This window comes from Suncus etruscus, chromosome 7 (assembly GCF_024139225.1).
Source record: "Suncus etruscus isolate mSunEtr1 chromosome 7, mSunEtr1.pri.cur, whole genome shotgun sequence".
Classification (NCBI taxonomy): Eukaryota; Metazoa; Chordata; class Mammalia; order Eulipotyphla; family Soricidae; genus Suncus; species Suncus etruscus.
The window spans coordinates 58,755,827-58,782,358 of NC_064854.1; the positions used below are offsets into that span (position 1 = coordinate 58,755,827).

General features: G+C 48.3%; 3 protein-coding genes across 4 annotated transcripts in view; 1 reads left to right on the top strand and 2 right to left on the bottom strand.

Annotated features, from left to right (window-relative positions):
* NME7 (NME/NM23 family member 7) overlaps positions 1–2,623 on the bottom strand; it is a 45,653-nt gene extending 43,030 nt beyond the window's left edge. Inside the window, exon 1 of the mRNA XM_049776535.1 lies at positions 2,525–2,623. Coding sequence (XP_049632492.1) covers positions 2,525–2,527 — 3 coding nt within the window. The 5' untranslated portion in view covers positions 2,528–2,623. The remainder of the gene's footprint in view (positions 1–2,524) is intronic.
* Positions 2,624–2,995: 372 nt separating this feature from the next.
* BLZF1 (basic leucine zipper nuclear factor 1) lies at positions 2,996–10,253 on the top strand. Of its 2 annotated transcripts, none has more exons than XM_049776532.1 (7): positions 2,996–3,076; positions 3,895–3,970; positions 6,698–7,116; positions 7,654–7,853; positions 8,386–8,514; positions 9,380–9,596; positions 9,679–10,253. In XM_049776532.1, exons 2-7 carry the CDS (start codon positions 3,940–3,942, stop codon positions 9,859–9,861), a joined length of 1,179 nt encoding a protein of 392 aa, XP_049632489.1. In that variant the 5' UTR covers positions 2,996–3,076; positions 3,895–3,939; the 3' UTR covers positions 9,862–10,253. The 2 variants fall into 2 exon arrangements, with proteins under 2 accessions (XP_049632489.1, XP_049632490.1); XM_049776533.1 differs by having other exon boundaries at positions 3,003–3,076; positions 3,881–3,970.
* A 1,687-nt stretch (positions 10,254–11,940) lies between these two features.
* CCDC181 (coiled-coil domain containing 181) lies at positions 11,941–21,887 on the bottom strand. The gene is made up of 6 exons (XM_049776501.1): positions 21,864–21,887; positions 18,811–18,962; positions 15,814–16,731; positions 15,048–15,194; positions 14,092–14,246; positions 11,941–12,111 (listed from the first exon to the last, which is right to left on the bottom strand). Exons 2-6 carry the CDS (start codon positions 18,937–18,939, stop codon positions 11,955–11,957), a joined length of 1,506 nt encoding a protein of 501 aa, XP_049632458.1. The 5' UTR covers positions 18,940–18,962; positions 21,864–21,887; the 3' UTR covers positions 11,941–11,954.
* Between the last annotated feature and the right edge of the window lie 4,645 nt (positions 21,888–26,532).

Here is a 26,532-nt window from a genome sequence, read left to right on the forward strand (position 1 = left end):
CCTGTTTGCACCCCTGGGCTGCCTATTTTGGGCACCAGCCATAGTGTAACTGTGCTCTGTGAGCACCTTCACAGGTTCCTTCACACACATCAAGCAGCTCCCAAGCGGAATTAAGTAGTGAGGACAATGAGGGTGCTGAGCAGGCTTCCCTTGAGCAGGCAGGTCAGGTCAGACACATCCATGCTCATTTGCTTATTTTGATTTGGGGGCTACACCTGGTGGTGCTCAGGACTTAGTCCTGGCTCTGCAGTCAAGAATCACTCCTGGCAGTGCTCAGGGGACTTTATGGGATGCTGGGGATTGAACCTGGGTTGGCCCTGTGTAAAGTAAGCGCCCTCCCCACTGAACTATCACTCTGGTTCCAACCAGTGCAGGCTTAAAGCATCTTTAGGGCACAGTTGCCCATCTCTGTTTCGCACCGTAAAGATGCTTTGAGTATTGGGCGGCAGAACCTCAAGCTGTAAAAGTTGGAAGCAATAATGCAGCCAAATGCCTGGCCACAATAATAAAGAATAAAAAAAAAAAATCCAATTAAGGGAAAAACTCACCCAGCGCTTAAAATGTTGGTTGGAGGGCCCGAAGAGATAGCACAGAGGTATTTGCCCTCCAAGCAGCCGATCCAGGACCAAAGGTGGTTGGTTCGAATCCCCGTGTCCCATATGGTCCCCCATGCCTGCCAGGAGCTATTTCTGAGCAGACAGCCAGGAGTAACCCCTGAGCAACGCCGGGTGTGGCCCAAAAAAACCAAAAAAAAAAAAAAAAATGTTGGTTGGAGGGGGGAAGGTTGAAAAAAAAAATGTTGGTTGGAGGGGCCCGAGCGATAGCCTAGTGGTAGGGTGTTTGCCTTGCACGAGGCTGACCCAGAACGGACCTGGATTTGATCCCAGACATCCCATATGTTCCCCCAAGACAGGAGTGATTTCTAAGCGCATGGTTAGGAGTAACCCCTGAGCGTCACCAAATGTGGCCCCAAAACAAACAAACAAACAAAAATGTTGGTTGAAAACAAGCCCTTAGACTCTGGCCACATAACTGAAATGGGAGTAGCTGATTGTGTGTGTGTGTGTCAGGTCACCTTGGACCTCGAAGCTTGGTTGCATCACTCTAGAGCAGTGTTTTTCAACCACTGTGCTGAGGCGCACTAGTGTGCCATGAGAAAAATTCCAATTTCTTTTTTTTTTTTTGTTTTTTTTTTTGTTTTTGGGTCACACCCGGTAACGCTCAGGGGTTACTCCTGGCTATGCGCTCAGAAGTTGCTCCTGGCTTGGGGGACCATATGGGACATCGGGGGATCGAACCGCGGTCCGTCCAAGGCTAGCGCAGGCACCTTACCTTTAGCGCCACCACCCGGCCCCGAAAAATTCCAATTTCATTCGTAGCACACGGATTCGGCATGATTGGTCTATTTGTGAGCCGAAGAGCATGTTATGGACTATACAAACTAAAGACAGAGAGACACTGAGAACTGTTGACGAAGAAGCTACGTGTCTGTCTTCGACTCCTGCCAGAATATCAGCCAAACAGGCCCAGGTTTCGCACTAAGTAAGTAAACAGAAGTAGGAACAATTATAAAATACATTATTATTTCATAATAAAGTAAGTATAGGGCCCGGAGAGATAGCACAGCTGCGTTTGCCTTGCAAGCAGCAGATCCAAGGCCAAAGGTGGTTGGTTCAAATCCCAGTGTCCCATATGGTCCCCGGTGCCTGCCAGGAGCTATTTCTTTCTTTTTTTTTTTTTTGGGTCACACCCGGCAGTGCTCAGGGGTTATTCCTGGCTCCAGGCTCAGAAATTGCTCCTGGCAGGCACGGGGGACCATATGGGGCGTCGGGATTCGAACCGATGACCTTCTGCATGAAAGGCAAACGCCTTACCTCCATGCTATCTCTCCGGCCCCGCCAGGAGCTATTTCTGAGCAGACAGCCAGGAGTAACCCCTGAGCAACGCCGGGTGTGCCCCCCCCAAAATAAAGTATAAAATAATTTCTTTGTGTTTATTTGATTCCTATTCAAGAGAATTACTTTTTATATAATCAATATAGGCACAGAGTTAAATTTTATTAACTTTTTTTTTTTTTTTTGGTTTTGGGGTCACACCCGGCAGCGCTCAGGGGTTACTCCTGGCTCAGAAATCGCTCCTGGCAGGCTCAGGGGACCATATGGGATGCCGGGATTCGAACCACCGTCCTTCTGCATGCAAGACAAACGCCTTACCTCCAAGCTACCTCTTCGGCCCCTCCTTTTTGTTTTTAACATTTTCTAATGGTGATGTGCCTCGTGATTTTTTTCATGAGAAAAGTGTGTCTTTGCACAAAAAGGTTGGAAAAACACTACTCTAGAGGTATGGTAAGTAACCAAGGGGAACTCAGGGGGGCTTGCCAGTGCGCCCCAAAACTTCAGGGCCAGATCCTGCAAAGACATAACGGGACGAAGGTGAAAAGGCCGGGATGGGATGCCCGAGCTCCCCAAGACGTACGGAGCTGAGTGGTGCCTCGGCCTCCCTTCTCGTTCTGCTGGGCACTCACCATCGTCCGGTTCCCAGCACCGGGAAGAAAACAATATAGCGACAGGAAGAACCGCCACCGCCACGACGACGACGACGACGCAACCACAGCGACGCCCGGTTTCTCCGGCAACGGGGCCACGCCCACTTCCGCCAACGCAGACTCGCGATGCGTCGCTCCTCGTCCCTTAGTGGCTGGGAGTCACTCAGGCCCCGCCCACTATGCGAGAGCCCGCCCCCTTGCACTCTGTCGCCCGGAGCAACGGGACGCCGCCTTCTGGGTTCTAGCGTCGTCTTCTCCTGGTTGGTGGACGCGCAACCCGGAAGTGGTAATAAACTGCCTTTTTTTTTTTTTTTTTTTTTTAGTTTTGCTCGTTTGAGGCCCTCTCTGCCTTCATCAGGGAGGAGATTGTAGCACGCGGACCCGGAAGAGCCGAAAGTGGTTCCGGGTGAACGAGGCGGTGTGATGTCACGGGGCTGGGGTGCGTTGGCTGGGCCGGAAGTGGGGCTTGGGAAGCGGTAGAGCCAGACTCGGCTGCCCGGGGAAAGACCTGGAGAGTGAAGGGGCTGCGAGGTAACACGCCGGGAACCGACTCGGGCGACTCGGGCTGGGGTTTGGAAAGGATCGTGGGGCCGGGGCCGGTAGTGGGGTCTCTTCCTAAGATTTTAGAGAAGCTTCTTTTTGGGGGGCTGGGCGGCCGGGACGTTTGGCATTTGTTTTTTATTGTTGGGGTTCGGGGTTCACCTCTGGCTCTGCACCCAAGGATCACTCCTGGCAGGGCTCAAGGGTCCCCTGCGATGCCGGGGCTCGAATGCAAGTGTAGTCTCTCTCCTCCACGGTCCCAGCTCTCCAGTCCAGCTCTGCCTGCATTGAGGGGATCTGGAGGGCGTCTGGGGACTGTTGAGGCGGGAGGCTATCAGATGATGACATCGGGTGCCAGTGCCCTTTCCCCCACTTTGCCTTGAAAGTGCTCTTGAAGGGGAGCATAGATCTTGTGGGGCGCTTGTCTAGCCAAAGCTGAAGCACACAATTTGATGTACATAAGCGGCTGCTGGGAAAGTCACGTTAACAACCCGGGACCCTGTGATGGGAAATGTTCCTGTAGTCATGAACCAAAATTCTGAACCAAAATTCATGATTGAGATTGGGGTTGAGGGGTGGGGGAAGTTGGGGTTCTGGATAGAGACGGAATAACAAAAATGTGAGTCAGCCTCCTAAATAGTTGGAGATGTAGTCATATCCAAACCATCACCCCTTTCCTTATGAGACCCGCCTTTAGTAAAGGAAATTTTGCCAAATGTAGGCGCAAGTCCGGGATCCTGCTTAAAGTATGGGGGCTTCATGCAATGAGATGACATTGGGCTCTTTCCTTCCTAGTTCTCTCTTTTCAGATTTTTCAGTGGACATCTTGGAGTGCCCTTTAAGCAGTGACAAAAATGACGACTCTGGAGAATTTAGAGACAAAAGGTCAGTGGGTTTTTTTGGGGAGGGTTATAGTTTTGGGGGGAGTGGGAGATTGGGCCACACCTGGTGGTGAACACCATATGGGGTGCCAGGGATCAAACCCAGGTCGGATTCGAGAGACCAGGAATCTTGGAGTGGGCGTGCAGTGGGCTCATGCCACATACCAACCATGGTGGCTTTTCTAGCCCCACCCAAGACAGTTCCTATACTCAGAACTTAGTATCCTCTGGGTGTTGTCAACATGGGTCTTGGCACGCCCAGAGTGGGCACATTTCAAGTCTGGTTAGATTCTGGTTATTCCGGTGGAGTGAGTGACGCAGGTGGGAACAGATATCTGTACAGCCGTTTGCTTGGTGTATAGCTTGCTGGCCAGCCAGAGCTGCAACACCCACCTCGGAAGTGGGGGCCAGGAACCCAGGGTGCCATAGTGCTGTACACGGGCTTCATGGAAAAAGCTTCTGCTATGTGACACCAGTCTGGGCCGCCGAAGCTTTGATGGGGCTGGCCCACACATACCTGGGGCTGTGTAGGAAACAAGTGGGGCTCCATGGAGAGCAAGAGTCAGTAAGTGAAGACAGAAAGTCATCAGCTCACCCTTGACACAAAATCCAAACCCCAAATGTAACCTGGGCAGAGCATTAAAAACTATTGCAAGGCCCCTGTAATGTGAAGCCACTTTGCATCAGTTGTTAATGTTTGCAAAGACGATCTGAGTTACAAAGCACTTTCTAAAACTTTGGCTTCAATCATCAGGAAGATATTTCAGCTTTGCGTCTGCTCCATGCAGTTAGTCCACACTCAGGAAAGTATTTCAGCTCTGAGTCTGATGTGTACTGTGTGTGATTCAACACTCAGAAAGGTTATTTTGTCCCTGAATCTGATTTTCACAATGTCACAGTTGTTGCTGAGAACAGGTTCCTTGCATAGATAGCATGGCCAGGCCTGGAAGTGGCATGTGTCCATTGCTGCGTCAGCTCTGGATGAGAACCTGAGAAGCGAAACGAGACAGTCCACAGCCTCAACAACTCCCACATCATCTGCTGGGCAGGGTGTGCTGCTGTAGGGGCTTTAAAAAAAAAAGGGTAAACTTGCAATACATAGGTACAACTCACACATGAGTGTGAGATTAAAACCCTTTCTGAGAAATAAGTTAAGGTGAAAAGTGGCTAGAGAGGTAGGAAAGCTGGGAAGCAACTTTCCTGGCACACAGCTACCCTGGTTTCCCAAGCCCTGGCAGGAATGATTCCCCAAGTGAAGGTGGCTCTTAGTGGTTGCATTTTCTGAAAGCTCGGGGGGTTAAGAGAAGAGCAAAGTTACATAAGGTTAGCTAACAGGCTAGAAAATGGCAAGGGCCCAGCTGGCAGGGCTGGAGGCCTATGGATCAGGAAGACTTGGTCTTGAAACTATCAGGCTTGTCATAGGCCCGTAAAATAAGATTCTGTTTGCCTCAGTATCGTAGAGCAGAGAATATCTGCGATCATCTGGGCACAGACCCTCACTTTAGCCACTGAAGTTCCGAATAAAAGGAACCCTACTTTTGTCTTGTTAGACTCACCTAGCCAGAAAATGCTTTGCTTGACCATTTGTTTCTCATTTCACCTCTAAGATGTTGGCTTTTCCTTTCTTACATAAGGAGCTTCTTCTGTAGCATCAGTTTTGCCTCATTACGAAACCTATCTCATCAACTATCTATGATTTGACCCTTGAGAGAAAAAAATAAGTCAACCTCTCCTCCCATGTCATCCATCCAGACTGAAAACACAGAATCCTCCGCCTTAGATGTTCTCCTTTGTGGCAAAGTGATGGCCCCGGGGATGGCAGCCTGGTTGAATAGAATGGGATGTGCTGAGCCTAGTCCTCAGAGGCCCTTCTGCCTCCCACCTAGATAATGGAATGGCATGTCCAGGAGGATTCCTGGTGATGTAACAAAGGTTTCTATGTGAGTCACTAGCCAAGCAGAATTCTGAAAGTCGTTGGTAGGAAAATATCCAGCCCTGCCTCCCACTGCTTGGTGGCACTGCTGCCGCCAGGCTGGTCCCTTGAGGACAGCGCTGTGCATGGGGGCACTGCATGACTGCTCAAGTGAGTATGGGCCGTATCCGTGCTTGGGAGGCAGGTCAGACGATTAAGACAGGCCTCTGACACATTAATTCTCTTCCTGGAAGCCTCTTTACAACTAATTCAGAAGCAAAATCAGTAGACATGAAAGTATTCACCAGAATGGGACTGGAATGATAGCACAGCAGGCAAGGTCTGGGTCTAATCCTCGACATCCCATTGGGTCTCCTGAGCACCTCCAGGATTGATTCTTTTTGTTTGTTTTTGGTTTTTTGTTTGTTTTTTGGGCCACACCCGGTGACGTTCAGGGGTTATTCCTGGCTATGCACTTAGAAATTGCTCCTGGCTTGGGGGAGCATATGGGACACTAGGGGTCAAACCGAGGTCCATCCTGGATTAACCATGTGCAAGGCAAACACTCTACCATTGTGCTATCGCTCCGGTCCCCAGGATTGATTCTTGAGTACAGAGTCAGGAGTAACCCCTGAGCACTGCTGGATGTGGCCCCAAAACTGAAAAAATACGTGTTCCTGGAGTAGTAGTATGATGAACCTGCAGGTTGACTTTACCCAGCTTGGTACTTGTGGTTCTTCTGCCCAGTGTTCTCCTGTCACTCCTGATGTGTGGGAGGCTGGGCTGGTGTTTAGCAGGGTTGTGTTTGTCTTTTGCCAGCCGCCTTGGCTTCACCGCCAATTCGAGGAGCAGGAGATGGAATGGAAACAGAAGAGCCCCCCAAGTTGGAAGTGACCATGAGAGGCCAACCCTCCCAGCGCCACTGCCATCCCCTGAGCCCACGCAAGAAGCCTGGGATAGTACAGCTGGGCAAGATTGCTGCTGACAGGGCTGTGGAGGTGGACGCTGTCCGCATCTTGGTCCCCAAAGCTGCCATCACACATGACCTCCCCACCAGCACCAAGGTCCCAACGCTGGCACATCACAAAGGTGAGTGCCTTATCCAGGCCGAACAAGCCGGGGATCCTCGGAAAGAGCTCTCAGAAATACAGAACTGCCTGGAAAAGCTGCAGGCCTCAGAAAGGAGGTTGATCAAGGATAAAGAAGGGCTTCTGAACCAGCTCCGGGTGCAGACAGAGGTAAGTATCCCATGCCAGCTCTGCAGGGCTCTGAGGAGCTCTGCACGGCTCTGAGGAGCTCTGCACCCTGGCCCTCCCCAGTTTGTGGGTTAGAAAGTCATTTCCTGACTGGTCCGAGTGCAGTGGTATTTACAGTTAATTGATCACAGCCAGTTACAGATTTCTTTGTTCCTTCTCCACTCCCACTGCTTCACTTGACTAGCCTAAAAAAAAAAGTCGTTTCCTCTTGGGATATCACAGTTTGCTGCTCTTGTCCCATGTCAACTAGGGTCCAGTGACAGGGCCATGGTTACTGAACCATGTTCTTCAAAGAGGCCTCATATGCTGACACTTGGTACTGACAGTTTCCTGTCTTGTGTTTCAGTGATATTGTGAAGGGCATGCTTGTGGAGTACACAGCAACTTTGATTGACTTGGAAAGGCTGGGGTTGCTCCCCCTCCTCCCTCAGGAGGTCACTTACTGCCATGCCTTGCCCCGGTGCTGGACCTGCCCCAGGCTTTTCCTTGACTTTGCAGCACCATCCCATTTCCTCCCAGGTCAACCGTGAGTTAAAGAAGTTGCTGGTGGCGTCAGTTGGGGATGACCTTCAGTACCACTTTGAACGCCTGGCTCGGGAGAAGAACCAGCTGCTTCTGGAAAATGAGGCCCTGGGCCGGCAGTCTGCACAGCTGTCAGAGCAGTTGGAGCGTCTGGCCATCCAATGCGACGTGTGGAGGAGCAAATTCCTTGCTAGCAGGTAGGTCCTTTCTCCATCTATTTTCCATTTTTCTGAGGTTATTGACATAATCCGTGAAAGAAGGGCGCTGATTTTTTGGCTTTTTCTTCAAATTTTGTTAATCCCGGACTGGAGAATAGAGTATATGGATTATGGCACCGCCCTTGCATGCAGCCATGACTAGTTTGATCCCAACATTGGTATCCTAAACACTGTTGGATACAACCCTGGAGGGACCCTGTGCCCCACCAGGAATCAGTCCTGAGCACTGCTAGGTGTGGCCTAAAAATACAAGAAGGACAACAACATGTTGTAAGATTGTTTCTAAAATCTGGTCAGTGGAGAAGATTAAAGACTTTCTAGGCAAAAGTCCCTCAAGGGAGAAAGTCGGAGATCTGCTTTCTGTGTCTCCCTGGCAGGAAGTCTCATCACAAAATTGAAAGGGAAGGTTGCAGAATGGCCGAGTGCTCTGGCTGGGTGGGAGACCTGGGCAAGCCCTGCATGTCCAGGCGGTGGGTGTGAGATTGTGGGGTCACCGCCACCTTTTTTGCAGGGTCATGACAGACGAGCTGACAGGTGCCCGGGCTGCTCTACAGCGCCAGAGCCGGGATGCGCAGGGGGCACTCCAAGACCTCCTAAATGAGCGGGAGCATTTCCGACAGGAGATGGCAGCCACCCACAAGTAGGTCTGGGTCTTACCTCCTACGCTTGGAGCCATGGGAGCAGAGGCTGAGGCCAGAAATAGGAAAGACATATCTGAGGAAGCTAGATAGCACAATGGAGAGGGCATTTGCCTTGCACATGGCCATCCTGGATTCAATTCCCAGCATCCCATAGGGTCCCAGATCGTGCCAATGATGATTCCTGAGTGAAGAGCCAGGAAAAATCCCTGAGCATCATCAGCTGTGGCCCCCAAAATCAAAACAAAAAACTGTAAAGCAAGCAAACCTAAGCAGAAGGGAAAAAACAATGAGAGCCAGAGCAGAAATGAATGGTCTTAGAAGCCAATGTAGGCTTTCCATTTAGGAAACTTCTAGACTATCTAGTCAGGAGGGAAAGTCCCTGGCAGATGGTGAAAGGGTCAAGGAAACCACAGGTACACAAGCTCTTCTCAGACCATTTCCAGCTCCTATCAGCCTCTCTGTGGTACCAAGATTAGAGATGTAGGCCCCTCTGTCAGGGCCGAGTGTTCAGGGTCCCTAACCTGGTTATAGTGATTCAGAGACCTTCCCACATCCTGGGTGGTGTTGGTGCAGAAATCAGTTCAGGGGCCTGGCTCTACTATTCACCTGCCTTGCATCCTCAATGCTGCCCCCCACACACACCCCACACACACACCAGGGGCTATCTATCAGCCACAGTGCAACCATTCAAGGAAAGGGAAGGGGCAACCGGGATGTTTTCTGGCCACAGTTGACACAGTTGAGATGCTCTAGTATCTCTGCATACTACAGCTCTGGAGCTCAAGGCTTGTGTCACCATGTCCTAGGAGCAGCTCAGCTGATAACCCAGCACTATGGTGCCACTCAACACCCATCTCTCTGTAGGTTCCTGGAAGAGCTACTAATCTCCCTGCAATGGGGGCGGGTGCAGACGTACCACCCAGGCCCACCACCCCACAGCACAGCCGAGCTGGCCGTTGCCAACCACAGACTGGCAGGCGCCATAAGTTCCCACCTTCTGGGAGACACTGGCGCCGAGCAGCAGAAGGGCCTTGCTATGGCCGAATTCTGCAGCAGTCCTGCTGAGAAAATGGCTGAAACGGTAACTGGGTCTCTCTTGGGTGCGGGCCAGTGTACTCACCCGCTGACCTGGCTGCTGACCTGACGCTGCATCTCCCACCCAGGTGCTACATCTCTTGGACCCAGTGAGCTGCACCGAGAGCTCAGGTGACAGCCCCTTCCCAGTGGCCTCACCTGTCGAGTTGATGGCTGCAAAGAACATTGGCCGCTTCCATCCCTACACCCGCTATGAGAACATCACTTTCAGCTGCTGCACTCGCTGCCAGGGGGAGCTGATCGTGCTCTGACCCACTGTGGTGGCTGTGGAGCACTTTATTCCTTCCAAAATGCACAGCCTCAGGATAGCTTCCCTGCACTCAGAATCCCTCCTCCCCATCATAAACATCTCAGGGTAAGAAAGCTAGGGGGAGTCCCAGGCCTGCAGGACAATAAGGTGGGATTCCCATTTCCACTTCTTCCTTCCCTTCTGGCCTTCAATCCAGAGTCAATTATGTGGCTCTGCAGTTTTGGGGCCAAAACTGGACAAAACAGTCTGTGAGTCCTGCAGCCACAATTGTCTGTGACTTTTGCTAATTGAATAGTGGAAAGAAATGACGAGGCTTCTGAGGCCTAAATGGTAGAATATTGGGCCATGGGGGCTGGAGTGATAGCACAGTGGCAGGGTGTTTGCCTTGCATGCAGCTGATGCTGATTCCATCTGTTGCATCCCATATGGTTTTCCCAAACACTGCCAGGAATGACCTTCAGCACAGATCTGCGTGGGACGGATGGACACACACTCTTCAAATATTACAAAACATAATTTTAGTTCCTTCCCTTAAGTATGGGAAGGGGGATCTTGGAGGGAAGATTCATCTCTTTTCTGGTGATTTGGAGGCTCTATAGAAGTTTATAGAAACACTATAGGCAACAGGACTATTGTATTCATAAATGCTCTATATTAGAAAAAAGAATTTGCAGGGGCCAGAGGGCTATCCCAGTAGGTATGGCACTTACTTGCCTTGCATGTGGCCAACCTGTGAGGTGAGTGATCCCAGAGAGCACAGCACAGCCAGAAATAAGCCCTGAGCAACCAAGTATGGCCTCTAGACAAAAACAAAACCAAAAAAATTATGAAGGACACACTGTCAGCTGTTTCAGCAGACATTCTCAGGTGGGTTCCTTATGGGGAGCCATGTTTTAAAGTCTTCAACCTGACATAAAGAAGCAGATTCTAACAACTGAAGCTCATGTTGGCGAATGCAGCACAACAGGACTATTCAGTCTCAGATTTATAAAATATGTTGGAGAGGGGGCCAGAGCAATAGCACAGCGGTAAGGCATTTGCCTTGCAAGCAGCCAACACAGAACGGACCCCTGTTCGAATCCCGGCATCCCATATGGTCCCCTGAGCCTGCCAGGAGCAACTTCTAAGCACGGAGTCTGGAGTAACTGCTGATTGTCGCCAGGTGTGACCCAAAAAATAAAGAAATGTTGGAGAAAGCAGGATCTTTCTAAAGATACTATATAAACTCAATGACATGCAATAGTCATTCATATTATGTAATATAATCACAGACTACACCCCTTTATAGGTCTTATAAAATATACTAAAGTGTGTGTGTGTGTATATATATGTGTATATATAAATATCATATGATTATACTGTGGAAAGTCTACCTGTAGAAAATTCCTCAAAAGCCAAATATAGTCAAATAACACATTTTAATATCAGTGACATTTTTGTTGGATTCATTTGAATTATATTTATATTTCAAGTGGCAATACATTTCACTGGCAATAAATTTCACTATTTTAAACATGTGTTTTGAATGTTGGATTTTATTAAAGAGGCACTTCAGGTTTTCATCTAATTTATATTCCTGTAAACCAATTCTTGTACCTTTCCCTTTGGTTTACTCAGTTTAAAATGGAGGAAGAGGGCACTTGCCTTGTCTGCAGATAGCACAGAGGGGAGGGCACTTGCCTTGTCTGCAGCTGACCTAGATTCAGTCCCCAACACTATATGGTTCCAAATCCCATCAGGGATTAAGCACAGAGCCAGGAGTAAACCTTAAGCACAGCCAGGTGTGCGCCTCCCCCCAACCCCCCATACTTGCTTCTCCTTGTGTTCTTTGACCATTCTTTCCATGATTTATAAACAAAAGCATGTAACATCCCTATATCATTCAGTTCACTGTATGGACTAAGAGATGGCATTACACTTTACCAAAGTGTGAGAAGGAATTTATTTAGTTCTAGTTTTTTTTTTTTTTTTTTAAGAAATATCCTGTCAATATCACCAAAATAGACACTTTGCATAATTTCAATTGTGACCAGCACACAAGAAATAATAGCCCAGATTTGGAGGATAGCAGCTTTCAAAATTTAATAGTCACCTTCACTTGTAAGGGTCAGGATAACGGAATGACTTGGCTTCGGGGACACACATGTTCTGGCGCTGCTTAGCTCGCTTGGCCTCTAGCCGGAGCTGCCTCGTTCGCTCTTTGGCCATCTGTTGCTGGGTGAGTTTTTCTATCTGTTTTCTTTTTAGCCACCTGAAGAGGAGAGAAAGATCATGGAATTTGATGAGAATTAGCCATAGTAGATGCCACAGGCCACTGGTTTATCACTCTAGGGAGTTGGAGGAGATAAGATTTGTTTGCACTGAATGTAGCCCCTGTGTATGTTTTGTGTACACACATATGTACTTGTTGCATGGGATACATAAAGAATTTTAAAGAAGTTTTCTAGCGCCACCAGAGCGGTGGCGCTAGTATCAGATGGACCACGTTTTGCTCTCCCAGCATCCCATATGGTACCCCCCAGCCAGGAGCGATTTCTGAGCACATAGTCAGGAGTAACCCCTGAGCATTACTGAGTGTGGCCCAACCCCCCCAAAAGTAGTTTTCTTTTTTTGTTTGTTTTTGGGTCACACCCGGCAGCGCTCAGGGGTTACTCCTGGGTCTATGCTCAGAAATTGCTCCCGGAAGGCTCGGGGGACCATGTGGGATGCCGAGATTTGAACCACCAACCTTCTGCATGGAAGGCAAACACCTTACCTCCATGCTATCAGGCCCCAAAAAGTAGTTTTCTAAGTAAATGAATATTTGAGAAATTTTTAAAACTAGGAAGGTGTTTTTTTTTTTTTTTTTAGGTGTTCTTAGCTGTATTCTAAAAGATTATATCTCACCAGGTTAAGAAAACCATCATGCAGAAATTTTGCATGGTTTAATTTGGTAAGGAAGTGATAGAGTGCTTGCTTTTATTTCTTCACACAAAAGTTTTTCTTTAGAATGTAAAAATAAACTGAAGCATTAAAAATCAAATAAATGGGGGCCGGGTAGGTGGCGCTGGAGGTAAGGTGTCTGCCTTGCAAGCGCTAGCCAAGGAAGGACCGCGGTTCGATCCCCCGGCGTCCCATATGGTCCCCCCATGCCAGGGGCGATTTCTGAGCACATAGCCAGGAGTAACCCCTGAGCGTCAAAAGGATGTGGCCCAAAAACCAAAAAAAAAAAAAAAAAATCAAATAAATGAATAATTCCTTCTTTTTTTTGTTTTGTTCTTGTTTTTTTTGGGTCACACCCGGCAGCACTCAGGGGTTACTCCTGGCTCTATACTCAGAAATTGCTCCTGGCAGGCTCGGGACCATATGGGATGCCGGGATTCGAACCGCCGTCCTTCTGCATGCAAGGCAAACACCTTACCTCCATGCTATCTCTCCAGCCTCAAATAATTCCTTCTTAAGACCATAAAGTTGGTAAAACAAACAAACAAAACAAAACATCAAAAAGTAATGAAAGGGTTTGATTCAAATAAATCAATGTATGCACAAAAAACTGCTAAGTATATGTGAAATGTGTTGTGTGCATTGTTTCTTCTATCTAGAAATAACCCTAAAGTAAATTACTATTAGTAAACAGATGAGAAATTTCACAACCAGATGTATGGTGAATACAAGGTTTGAGCAGACAAATTCTAGCCTTTTGGGGCTAGTCAACTAGTCAACTGAAAATAGGTGGTTAGGAAAGTCATCATACATGGAATTAGGATGAAAGTAAGGGGGCAAGGGATGGGAAACACTCAGAGCACTTGGTTTACAAGCTGGAGGCCTTGAATTTGATTTCTAGAAATCCCCAAACATAAAACACACTGCATAAATATACCTATAATAATATACACACATGCATGCCACAGTACAATTTTGGTTTATACTTAAAAGTTATAAACACAGAAAATTCTCTAAAAGCTTCACTCTATCATGCTAGTGGTAGTTGATTTTTTTTTCATCATGAAAAGTGAGATTTCCACGACGTAACTAACAGTACAGGCAGGAGGGCATTTGCTTTGCACACAACCAATCTGGGTTTCATCTCTGGCACCCCTTATGATTCCCCTAGACTACCAGGAGTGAACCTTGAGTACTGCTGGGGTATGAACTAAATCAGGGTATGTACCTTGACACAAAGGCTCACCTCCCCCATCCCCAAGCTACTGCCTAAATAGTGAGTAGCAGGAGGAGAAGCAAGTGCACTCACTGCTTGAAGGCCCGCTCACGGCCCTCAGTCCCTCTCAGAAAGTACAAGCACTCCTCTTGCTTTCGAAGCTCTTCTGTCTTTTTTTCTTTCAGATGTTCCTCATGCTTCTTCTTCAGCCATAAGCGAAATGCATGCTGGGGATCTCGGTTTTCCTGCTGGTTATATAGAAGTTTTCCTTAATGTAATAAAACCAACCACAACTACTTAGTGGGACCCTACCCTGTGGGGACTTGATCTTGCCAACAAACCATGGTCACGCCACAGAGGGAGCCAGACCAGACTGAGTGGGCACTGTTGGCCATTCAGAGCCCCATGGCTCATGCACCTGCCTCACAAGCAGCTGACCCTGGTTCAATCTCACGCCACCAGGAGCACAACCTGAGCACAAGAGGAAGGAATAGCCCCTGACCACTGGGTGTGGCCCAAGGCCCTCAAATTAAAGTAACAAGAAGCTGAGAATGGAAGGTGCTGGATACAGTTAATGCCAGAGCACGGGTTGTAGCAAAATAGCTGGAATGTGGGATGAAGTCAGGACGGCATGAGAATCAGCAAATATGCGACTCTGGTGGGAAGTGTTTGGAGTGTTTGTTTTTTTTTTTGGGGGGGTGGTATCATACCCAGTGATGATGCTCAGGACTTACTCATGGCTCTACTCTCAGGGCCGCTCCTGGTGGTGCTCAGGGAACCAGAAGGGATGCCAGAGATGAACCTGGGTTGGTTGTGCACAAGGCAAGTGCCCTCCCTGCTGTGTTATAGCTCCTGCCCCAGATAGCTTTGGGTTTTGTCTCCAGGTTAGGGGCTGGGTGGCATCAGTTCTACATCTCAGGAAGTACATTATGAAAGGGATCCCTGGCTGGGCAGGCTGGAGAAGGGAGCCAGACTGGAGGCCTTTGCTAGGTTGGGATGAGGGAGGCAACTCAGCCCTACGCCCAGACTTTGTGCAGCGCAGAGCTTACCCGGCTGTTGAGGTTCTCCATCTGCTTCGCCCGCTGAATCCTACGCATCTCCAGGACCTGCTCCCTTTTCTTTTGCAGCCATGCCTTAAATACTTGATCATTCTCTTTCCTCTTCTCTTTCGCTTCCTCTATTCTCTTTTGTTCTTCCTGGGCAAAAGATAAGAAGGAAAAATGAATTAGCACTGTGTCAGAGTTACAATGCTCTGATCCTTAGATATCCTGTCTGGAAATGGGACTAGAGCCCCACACAGGCTCCTTAGCATCGGGGTGGCCACTGAGCATCACCAAGGAGGCCCCAAAGCAGACAAAATTATGGTGAGTGATGTGGCGTGTCAGCGGGAAAGCACCAGCCCAAAAATCCCATTGGCTAATGACCAGGGGTGCTGCTGCAGATTCTCATCCACGACACATGATCATCTCCTCAAGTGCTTAACTCTTCCCAGTTCAAATCTCAGCCATATCATAAATATCATCATATCCTAACCTAAGACTGAGTTATGCCCTTTAAGCTTGCATGTTCTGCAAATAATGCCATTCTGTGTTTTCCTTCCATGCAACAAGAGTCAGCCCCAACCAGTTCTAATTATCAGTGGAGACAGCGAAGTGAAAGTTCCACTAGCAGCAGCCAGCGAAGGAAAAAGCAGTACCCGGCCTAACCCCCATCCCCCAAGTGCTAGGCAGAGCCACCTTTTCCCACACAGCCTGCCCAGAACACCTTGGATGGCCCCCCTCCTAGGTAGCAGAGCTGGCCCCACTGCTTGCTTACCTCTCGCTTTAGCTTGGCCCGCTTCTGCTCCAGCCGCCTCTGCAGGTCCTTCTGCTGGGGGGAGAGGCAGTAGGTGGATGAGGCAGGTGACAGATACGCAGACTGTGCACGGGGGTGAAACTTCTCAACTCCCTTATACATGTCAGCTGGGGTGCTGGAGGCAGGGCGGGGCCTGGCACTGGGCATCAGCGGTGGGGAGGCCTGAGGCGGTGGCGGTGGTGGTGCGGAGGCAGGTGAGAGCACTACCACAGGCTCTTCCTGCCCGGCTTCACTGCTGGAGGGGCTGGCAAGGTGGCTGCAGTCCACCTGGATGTCACCATTTGAATCCGGCACAGGGGGGACAGCTGAGGGCAGCCCCTGGCTCTCAAGGTCCCGGAAGTTGAGCAGCTCAAACTTGCCGTCACGCTCTACCAGCACCTTCCCATCCTTGCTCTCTTCTGAGAGGTCCTTATCTGGTGGCATCTCAGGGCCTGGCCCACCAGAGATACAGAGCCGGGACAGCTGGCCTGACATGGTGCTGCCATCATGCTCAGGGTTGTCCAGGGAGGCCTCAGAGTCCTCCAGTGGGGGCACTTCCAGGTCCACCACCTTGTCTTTGAACTTGAGTCTCCGACTACGCTTCTCATTCACAGGGTCCTGACACTGTAGAAGCCTGTTAGCCTGAGTGATCTTCTCCATGATGTACCTGCGCACCTGCTCATCCTCATCCTCATCTGGCCTGGCGTCTAGGGAGCCTTCGCTGTCTGAATCTGACGCAGGCTCAGGGGCCTGGATACTGGGCACGGAAATGTAGTCATTTCTGCATGCTGGGGCCTCATCTTTCCACGGGGCTGTGGGGTTGGGGGTCGATTCTGGACTGGCTGGATCTAGGTCTTTCTCTAAGTCCTGCTGGATAGTGTCTTCAGACCTACCAGCAACCTGAGCAAAGAAAGAGACGTGTTACCTCTCTGTGACAACTGATATTTCTTGTCGTTAACCTGAAAATAGTCCAGAATAGACTCAGAGCCATGTCACTGACCTTATGACTGGGAAACTATGAGCTGCCTCATAAAAAACTCAGATTCCTGTGTACCCTCAGAGAAAGTTCTGTGAAAACCCTCAGGAAAAGACCAAAAAAAAAAAAAAATACAACTTGGGGGGACGGAGAGATAGTTTGGAGGTAAGGCATTTGCCTTTCATGCACAAGGTCAGTGGTTTGAATCCCGGCATCCCATATGGTTCCCCCGAGCCTGCCAGGAGCCATTTCTGAGCATAGAGCCAGGAGTAACCCCTGAGTGCTGCCAGGTGTGATCCAAAAACTAAGAAGAAAAAAAAGATAAAACTTGGAGTAGGTGGTTGGTAATTACATTTGAATTAACTTGCCAAGAACTGGACTGACCATTTATTTTGGGGAGTCATACCCAGCAGCACTCAGGGGTTACTCTTGGCTCTGTGCTCAGAAATCGCTCCTGGTTGGCTCGGGGGACCATATGGGATGCCAGGATTCTAATCACCGTCTGTTCTGGGTCGACTGTGTGCAAGGCAAACACCTGACCACTGTGCTATCCCTCTGGCCCCTGGACTAATCATTTTTATGTTAATGCAATGACAAGGTTAACTATACATAACAATATGTCAATGTTATCTCCTGTCTATAGCACATGACCACATTTAATAAGCCTACTTTTCCCTAGGATTATTCCTATGACCCACCCAGTCTGAATACATTCCTTTTTTTTTTTTTATCTATTCCCCTATTCATTTCCATTAAAAGCATAATACCCTTGGGAGGAGAGCTTTGTTTGCTAGCTTCCCATATAGTCCCTAAACATCACCAGGAGCGATTACTGAGTGTAGAGCCAGAAGTAGCTACTGGGCACAACTGAGTGTGGATCCAAAACAAACAAACCAACAAACTAAAAAAGATGTAACCCCATGGTTTCACCCAAGTCTATAAAATCAGAAATTATCTGGGTTTTGGGGCTGGAGAGATAGCATGGAGGTAAGGCATTTGCCTTGCATGTAGAAGGTCGGTGATTTGAATCCTGACATCCTACATGGTCCCCTGAGCCTGCCAGGAGCGATTTCTGAGCATAGAGCCAGGAGTAACCCCTGAGTGCTGCCAGGTGTGACCCAAAAACCAAAAAAAAAAAAAAAAAAATTTTATCTGGGTTTTGCTTTTGATGCAACATACTCTATTATCCCTATTATTCAGAATTAATTACAAGCTTTTGGTTTTATTACAAATGCTAGCATAGGGGGCTGGAGAGATAGCATGAAGGTAAGACGTTTGCCTTGCATGCAGAAGGACGGCTGATGGAATCCCAGCATCCTATATGGTCCCTCAAGCCTGCCAGGAGTGATTTCTGAGCGTAGAGCCAGGAGTAACCCCTGAGTGCTGCCAGGTGTAATCCAAAAATGAAAAACAAATAAACAAAAATGCTAGCATAAAAAAATGCTAGAATGTTCAGCTCTCACTAATAAGTCCTATGCCTTCATGTTCTCATTTCTAGTATGATACTGACACCTGCTATTGTGTATCAAAGGGATTGTGTGTGGTTTAGATAAGACCATGTCTGAAACTCTTCAAGAGTTTCCAAGTCTGGGGCTAGAGAGATAGCATGGAGGTAAGGTGTTTGCCTTGCATGCAGAAGGACGGTGGTTTGAATCCTCACATCCCAAAGGGTCCCCTGAGCCTGCCAGGAGCGATTTCTGAAGGTTGAGCCAGGAGTAACCCCTGAGTGCTGCCGGTGTAACCCAAACAAACAAACAAACAAACAAAACCAAAGAGTTACCAATCCTGGGAGCTGAAGCAATAATAGGACAGTGAGAAAAGTGTCTGTCTTGCATATGGCCGATCCAGGCTCAATCTCCAGCATCTTATATGGTTTGCTGAGACCTCTACAAGTAATTTCTGAGCACAGTGCCAGAAGTAAGCCCTGAATGCCACCAAGCATGACCTCAAAACAGAACAACATATAAAGGAGTCACCAGCCCCTTGTCCACAGGGCTACTTACATACTCCTCCTCTTCTTTCTCACTGGCATCACTTTTCTCGTTTTCATTGATTAACCACTCCAAATCTTTTTCAAAGTCATCTTCATATTCTCCGCTGTCTTTGGAATCAGGTTGTGTATCATCATTCATTGCCAGTTGGTTAGAAAACAGAGCTGGAAGATGAGAAGCAAGAGGATTGATGGTAGTGGCCTTCTCCCCTGAATTCAGAGAAACCCTCAAAAGCTCTCAGTGCCCAGAAACGCCAAGCATCCAAGGCTCCAAAGGAGCACGACCCTGTGTGCAATGCAACTGAAAGGGGCACACTCCTGCCAAAATCCCCATCACACCCCCTTGCCCAGCACCCTGATTCTCAAGGAGATTTAAAAGCAAGGCCAGCCTCTCTGAGGCTGAGAAACTTGTTCACACCACCAACTTTTAATTTCTAGGTGCTTAAAATACTCCCTAATACCTCATATGGTCCCGAGCCCTTCCAGGAGTGATGCCAGTGGTGCAGAGCCAAGAGTAAGACAGCACCACTGGGTGGAGCCCCAAACAAAACAAAAAAGAAATTTAAAGCTGGGCCGGAGAGATAGCATGGAGGAAAGGCATTTGCCTTGCATGCAGAAGGTCAGTGGTTCAAATCCCGGCATCCCATATGGTCCCCAGAGCCTGCCAGGAGTGATTTCTGAGCATAGAGGCAGCAGTAACCCCTGAGCACTGCTAGGTGTGACCCAAAAACCAAGGAAAAAAAAAAAAAGAAATTTAAAGACTGAAGAAAGGCTTAAGAAAATTAAAGGTAGGGGCTGGAGTGGTAGCACAGTGGTAGGGCGTTTGCCTCATACGCAGCTGACCAAGGACAGACATAGGTTCAATCTCCGGCATCCCATATGATCCCCCAAGCCAGTGCATCTGGGTGTGGCCTCCCCAAAACAAAATAAACAAATAAAAATCATCTTTCCTCTGAATATATAAACGTGTATATATGTACACACACAAATATATGTGTGTATAAGCCAGTGGTTTTCTTTTTTTTTTTGGTTTTTGGGCCACACCCGGTAACGCTCAGGGGTTACTCCTGGCTATGTGCTCAGAAGTTGCTCCTGGCTTGGGGGACCATATGGGACACCGGGAGATCGAACCTCGGTCCGTCCAAGGCTAGCGCAGGCAAGTCAGGCACCTTACCTTTAGCGCCACCACCCGGCCCCTAAGCCAGTGGTTTTCATATAAGCCTGTGGACCATTGAAAACGGGGAAACTGGGGCCGGAGAGATAGCATGGAGGTAAGGTGTTTGCCTTTCATGCAGGAGGTCAATGGTTCGAATCCCGGCGCCCCATATGGTCCCCCGTGCCTGCCAGGAGCAATTTCTGAGCCTGGAGCCAGGAATAACCCCTGAGCGCTGCCGGGTGTGACCCAAAATCCAAAAAAAAAAAAAAAAAAAAGAAAGAAAACAGGGAAATTATAGAGTAAGGCAGAAACAAACAAACAAAAAACCCTACTTGGGGCCAGTGAGGTGGCGCTAGAGGTAAGCACTAGCCAAGGAAGGACTGCAGTTCGATCTCCTGACTTCCCATATAGTCCCCCCAAGCCAGGGGCAATTTCTGAGTGCTTAGCCAGGAGTAACCTCTGAGCATAAAACGGGTGTGGCCGAAAAAAAAACAAACAAAAAAAAACCCCTACTTATCACAGTGTTTTGTATATTAGTTTGAAAATCAAGACTGTAAAAGAAAAACCATGTGTTAGGCGGGGTTAACAGTTTTGGCTGAACTGCAGGAATTTTCTGATCTGGGGAACCAGCATTAGAAAAAAATTATTATGTCTATTTAGCTACCACAAATGATATGGGATAATCTAAACCTCAGAGATTTAAAATGTTTACATAATAATCCACCCCATGCACACACTATCACAAATACCTTAGGCTAATCTTTAGATCTAGAAAAATTATTTTAAAATGTGTAAGTAGCATAAATGTTAGAATAAGATTTCTATGATCTTCAGTGTTTTCCCTGAATCTTAGAAAAATACATAGTGAAGCGTTCCATACTTTTTTTCTCAAAAAAGAAAATTCTAAGCTAAATTTAATTGACTTGCTTTGTTATTTAGCATCTAGCTCATGGGAAAACTCTCGTTAAAAACTATAAACCAGGGCCAGAGTGGTGGTGTAGTGATAGGGTGTTTGCCTTCCACGAGGCTGACCTAGGACAGACCTGGGTTACATCCCTCAGTGTCCCATACGAGGTCTCCCAAGCCAGGAGCGATTTCTGAGCATATAGCCAGGAGAAACCCTTGAGCGTCACCGGGTGTGGCCCCAAAACAAAAGTAAATAAATAAATAAAATAAAAATAAAACCACAAACCGAATGAACAACTGAAAAAATGATTCCAAGATAGAACACCATAGGTGTTATTAAATAAAATCATCATGTTATATTGGGGGGGGGGTCAGGACAAGAGAAAGAATTTTAATAAATTTCAAAACATCAGAAGTTGCAAAAACCATGGGCAGGGTTTCCCAAACCGATAAATCCTAAAACTCTCCTTGCCAAGTCCCTTAAGCTTCTTTGAAAAACATCATGGGATATTCCCATCCCTCTGGGTGCTTTTAATTTCATCCCTAGGATAGGGCCAGCAGGTACAGGTCAAATGGGGTCAACTCAATTGCAACAGCAACCAAAAAAAAAAAAAAAAATCAGAGCATCACAGGTTAAAATTGTTCAACTCCCCTGCTGGTCCCTGAGTTCCACACTTCCCCCGTTTGCTTTCTTTAACAGCCTGAGAATATCAGGATGGTGTGAGTGGTGTGGTGTGGTATGGTGTGGTGTTGGTGTAAAAACCGGGGTGGTGTGGTTTGTGTGTCCCCACAGGCCCAAATTCATTGTGTGTGTGTGTGTGTGTGTGTGTGTGTGTGTGTCCGCAGGCCCTAAAACAAATTCCGTGTGTGTGTTTGTGTCTGTGTCTCTCTCTCTGCACGTGTGTGTGTGTGTCTCTGCAGGCCTTCCGTGTGTGATGTGTTGTGTTGTGTTGTGTTATGTTATGTTGTGTGTGTGTGTGTGCAATTCGAGCCTGGCTGCAAACTTGGCTGCACCTTTGAGACTGAGCCGCCGAGGTTTCTTGAAACCCTTCTCTGAACCCGAGAGTTGGGCCGGGAATGGGGGGGAGTGTAAGAGGTGTTTAGGGACCCCCCCCCCCCCGCCCACAGACTGACCCTTAGTGACAGCAGAGCCGAGAAGACCCCCGTGCTCCAGGGAATCCTTGGCCCGAGCTCTCCGTGCCGGGGCTAAGTTGACAGGGAGGCCTTGAACTTTAGGATGAGGGGGACGAGACTAGGGCGCCCCACCACAGGGAAGGGCTGCAACCACCGTGGGATCGGGGTTGCCTCGTTCGTCCAAGGGCAGCTCAGGCCCCTTTCTCGGCGGACTGGGCCTCCGAACGGCGCTTGCTTCGTTCGTTCCCTGGCTCCCCCAACTGCCCCCCACGATGGTCCCGGACCCCTCCAACTCCCGCCATAGCTCGGCCTCTTCTCCCCTTTTCCAGCCCTTCCTGCCTGTGGGAGCTGCGGCCGTGGGGCCCCGAGAGACGACCGCGGGGCGTCTCCGATCCTCCGGTCTCTAATGCTGCGAGCCCCGAGCAAGCGAGCAAGCCGGAGCCGTCGCCGCCACCGCCGCTGCAGCAGCCCCAATGAGCTGCCATAGCAACGGCAGTCGCGCGGAGACTTCCGGTCCGGCTTCACGGCGCGTCTGCACAGGCGCAGTCCGGCAAGTGTGGCCTACGCGACTGCGGTGGTTTACGTGGATACCTGCAAACAGCCACAGGCCCTGCCTCCTTCTCACTGAGCCTTTCTGGCTGTACTGTCTCTCCGGCTACACCTTCCTCCACGTGGCATCTTATTTTATTAGTTTTTTTTTTGTTGTTTGTTTGTTTGTTTGTTGGAGCCACACCCTGAGGTGCTCAGGGCTTACTCCTGGCCATCTATGATCAAGAGATCACTCCTGGCCTGTGATCAGGGATCACTCCTGACAGTGCTCAGGGAACCCTATAGGGGTTGAACTGGGGATTGAACCCGGGCTGGCATACGCCCTGCCTGCTGTACTATCGCTCCGCATTACCCACTCCCAGATTACATTTCAAAATAGATCCCAGAGTCCATTGGATGTGGACGCAACAACAAAACCAAATCATTTCTTAGGTAGTGAGGAAGTAGACAATAGAATTTCCTATTTGTCTTTATTTGGGGGTGGAGGGAGTACACCCAGCAGTTAGTTTTGTTTAGTGGCTATTCCTGAGTCTGAGATCAGGTGTGATTCCAGGTTATACAGGGCATGGGACCTGGCCAGTTGCATGCAAGGTAAGTAAGTGCCTTTCTTACCTACCGTTCGATCACTACCAGACTCCGTCAATAGCTTTCTACAGCAAAGACAGATTGCTTGTTCAGACTTTATTAAGAATGACAATATTTCAACTATTTAGGCCTCAAAATCACCTACTTAAAAAAAAAAAAGAAGAAGAAAACAAAAAGCGTAACAAATAAAGCCATGACAATCTTGTCTCGGTCTGCACGTTTGGTTTTGTATAGAAACTTTAGGTAACTGGCTTTAAATTTTTGCAGATACCTGCATATCACCTTTGCCTTAGCATGATAAACCAAAAGCAGTGGGTGTTAACTTAGCTTTGGCTGTGAAGGGCTTGGCAATTTCCTTGAGCCTCATCACCAAACATACTACTGAACCCATGGACCACTTGGCTTCAGCATATATTTGCAACCGTTGAGTTACCCCAAGACCATACGCTGCCACCACTGACAACACTCATATCCACCATCCATACTCTTAAAATGTGAAAAAAATTAAAAAAAAAAAAAAAAAAAGGCCCGGAGAGATAGCACAGCAGCGTTTGCCTTGCAAGCAGCCAATCCAGGACCAAAGGTGGTTGGTTCGAATCCCGGTGTCCCATATGGTCCCCCATGCCTGCCAGGAGCTATTTCTGAGCAGGCAGCCAGGAGTAACCCCTGAGCACCGCCGGGTGTGGCCCAAAAACCAAAAACCAAAAAAAAAAAAAAAAAAAAAAAGTGATAGGAGAGATAGTACAGTAAGGTGCTTGCCTAGCACACAGCTGACCCAGATTGGATCCCAGGCACCCCATACCGTCTAGTGCGCCCTCCAAGAGTGATTTCTGTGAACTGGGCCAAGAGTCAGCCTTGAGCATCGCATCGTGTCAGCTTGGCACCTGAGCGGTCCTGGATTCCAACCCCATCCCCAGACCAACAAGCAAACCCAACTGATTGTCATAACTAGCAGCTGGGGCCCTCAGACTGCCAAAGTTTCCCTCTAGTTGTGTTGCTTGGGAGGCGGAGTTTCGACGCAGCCTTCCTCTCCCTCTCCAGCGCCTTAGCTCCAGGGAAGAATTCAGGCCCCGCCCACCGCTCATCTGTATACACACACTTTGCAGTTCAGCCCCTGTAGAGGTTGACTGATGGAGGGATGGAGAATGAGGTTTTTCCCCTCCAGCTTGGAGCACTCGTCTGCCACCGTCAGCCGATGGTTCTGAGGTGAAACAGCGGGTAAACAGCTCGCAGACAGTCAGGCTTGTGGAAATATTAGCTTTATTCGGTGGACAAGACTGAAGTCCAAAGACTCAGCATTAGTTCCAGCCAAAAGCCTCTCACCTTCTACAGACCCTTGTTTTTATCCCCCAGAATCAGGTACCACCCTAGGGTGGGGGCAGACTGCCAGGTCACACCCTAGGGTAGGGCACAATCACCGATCAGGGTAGGGTCAGTAACATAATAATCCCATAAAATGTTTACATACACAACACACACACACACACACACACACACACACACAATACACCCTAGCCTCTCACTGAGCTTAGCGTATCCTGTCTACAACGCTGTTCTGCCTGGTCGTCTTTCTCCCCTACCCCAAAATACACATACAAGGAAGCATGGGGGAAAGGTTCCTACGTTTGCAGACTTGCTAAATCAGGAGTGACCACATTCAGTATTTTTTCATTTGCAGCATAAGGTATTAATCAGAATTCCATCTGGCTTCTCCATTTCACAAATGGGGCAGGAGAAGAGGTGGATACTGAAGTATTCTAGAATCTTGAGGGCATAACTTCAGGTCAGCTCTGTCTCATCACTTGGTCAAGGTCTTCCTCTTGCCCTAGCAGCTGCTTGTATGTCTCCCAAACCATAATATCCCCTTAACTGTTATTATCCCACTCACAACTAGCAATCGTTGAGAAATGCCTCCTTCTCTTTACCTGGATGAAGAGTTGCCATAATGACTTGACTTAGGCTTCAATCGTTTGTTGAATAAAATAATTAAGAAACCCTTTGGATGGGCTTGGATTGTGGTGGATGGTGTTGGAGGGGCCTTTCTCTGTCATCGCAGGCCACATGGCTCCAAATCCCCTCCAGTTGGCGGGTATCTGGGTTCAGGAGAGCCTCGGATATAAAACTCCCGGGGCCAGTGGGTGGCACTAGTGGTAAGGTGTCTGCCTTGTAAGCACTAGCCAAGAAAGGACCACAGTTTGATCCCCCGGCGTCCCATATGGTTCCCCCAAACCAGGGGCAATTTCTGAGTGCTTAGCCAGGAGTAACCCCTGAGCATCAAATGGGTGTGCTCCCCCCCCCCCAGAAAAAAACAACTCACTCACAGCCAGGCTTCAGGAAGTATCAGCTTTATTTGCCCTAGCCAACATGTGTGGCCTATAATCTTAAACCTATTTAAACATGGTCTTGTTAGCTTGCCCTGCGTCTAGCTTCTTTCAGCTATCTCTCCTCCGACCTCCATCCAGGCAAATCCTCTTCCTTTTTCCTTCCAGTCAAAGGCTTTTATTACCTCCCAAGACTCCTTCCAGAAATGGGAGGCTCTTTCTTGTAGGTCAGGTTACAAGAAGATTGAGAGGTGGGATTACAATCGTTCTCAGCATCAAGAAAAGTTCAAGAGTTACTTGGGAGAGACACTGTCCTACCAGGACACTCCTACATAGGCTCATCATATTTACTCAACCTTTGCATGATTACATTGGCCAAGTCTGGGTATCCCTGACATAACAGAGAAACTATTAAAGGAAGGAGGACTGGCCTAGGAAAATTGAAGGTCATCTAAGAATAAGCTGCCTGGCCACATAATGGTGAGATGAAACCAGGAGACACCTCTGGACATCGTGATTTTGACATAGCATATTTACTAACACCTATCTTTTTTTTTAACGTAAGTATACATTTTATTTTTCAGAAAAGTATATATTGGCAGAGTTAGATGTCAGAACACTGCCCAGCCACCTTCCTAGAAATACTACATAGATTTTGTTGGTTGTATTTGCTCGCTGTGGATTCCATGAGGTTACTTCTCATTAGTAACCTCTCTTGAAACATCAGCCTTCTAATATGTGTGTCCTTGGTGTGTTATAAAATACTAACACCTATCTTTAAGTACTGAAACCTGACAGTGAAAACCATGATAGAAGAGAAGAACTCTTCCTGGGACCTTGTAAAAAAAGACTTTGGAGTTAGACAAATTAATGTGCCTGGAGTCTGCAGTTGGTCCTATGGCAGGAGCTTTGTGGGTAGAGACACCTGTTTCTTATGCCAAAAGATTTTGCTTCCTAATTTTCCAATTTTTGCTACACCTGTGTAAAATTATGCCATCCCTAGTCCCTTTCTCCACCTTTCTTCATCGTATTTCCCTTCCCATCCATTTCTGCAGAGCCAACTTGAATGCCACCTCCTTTAACT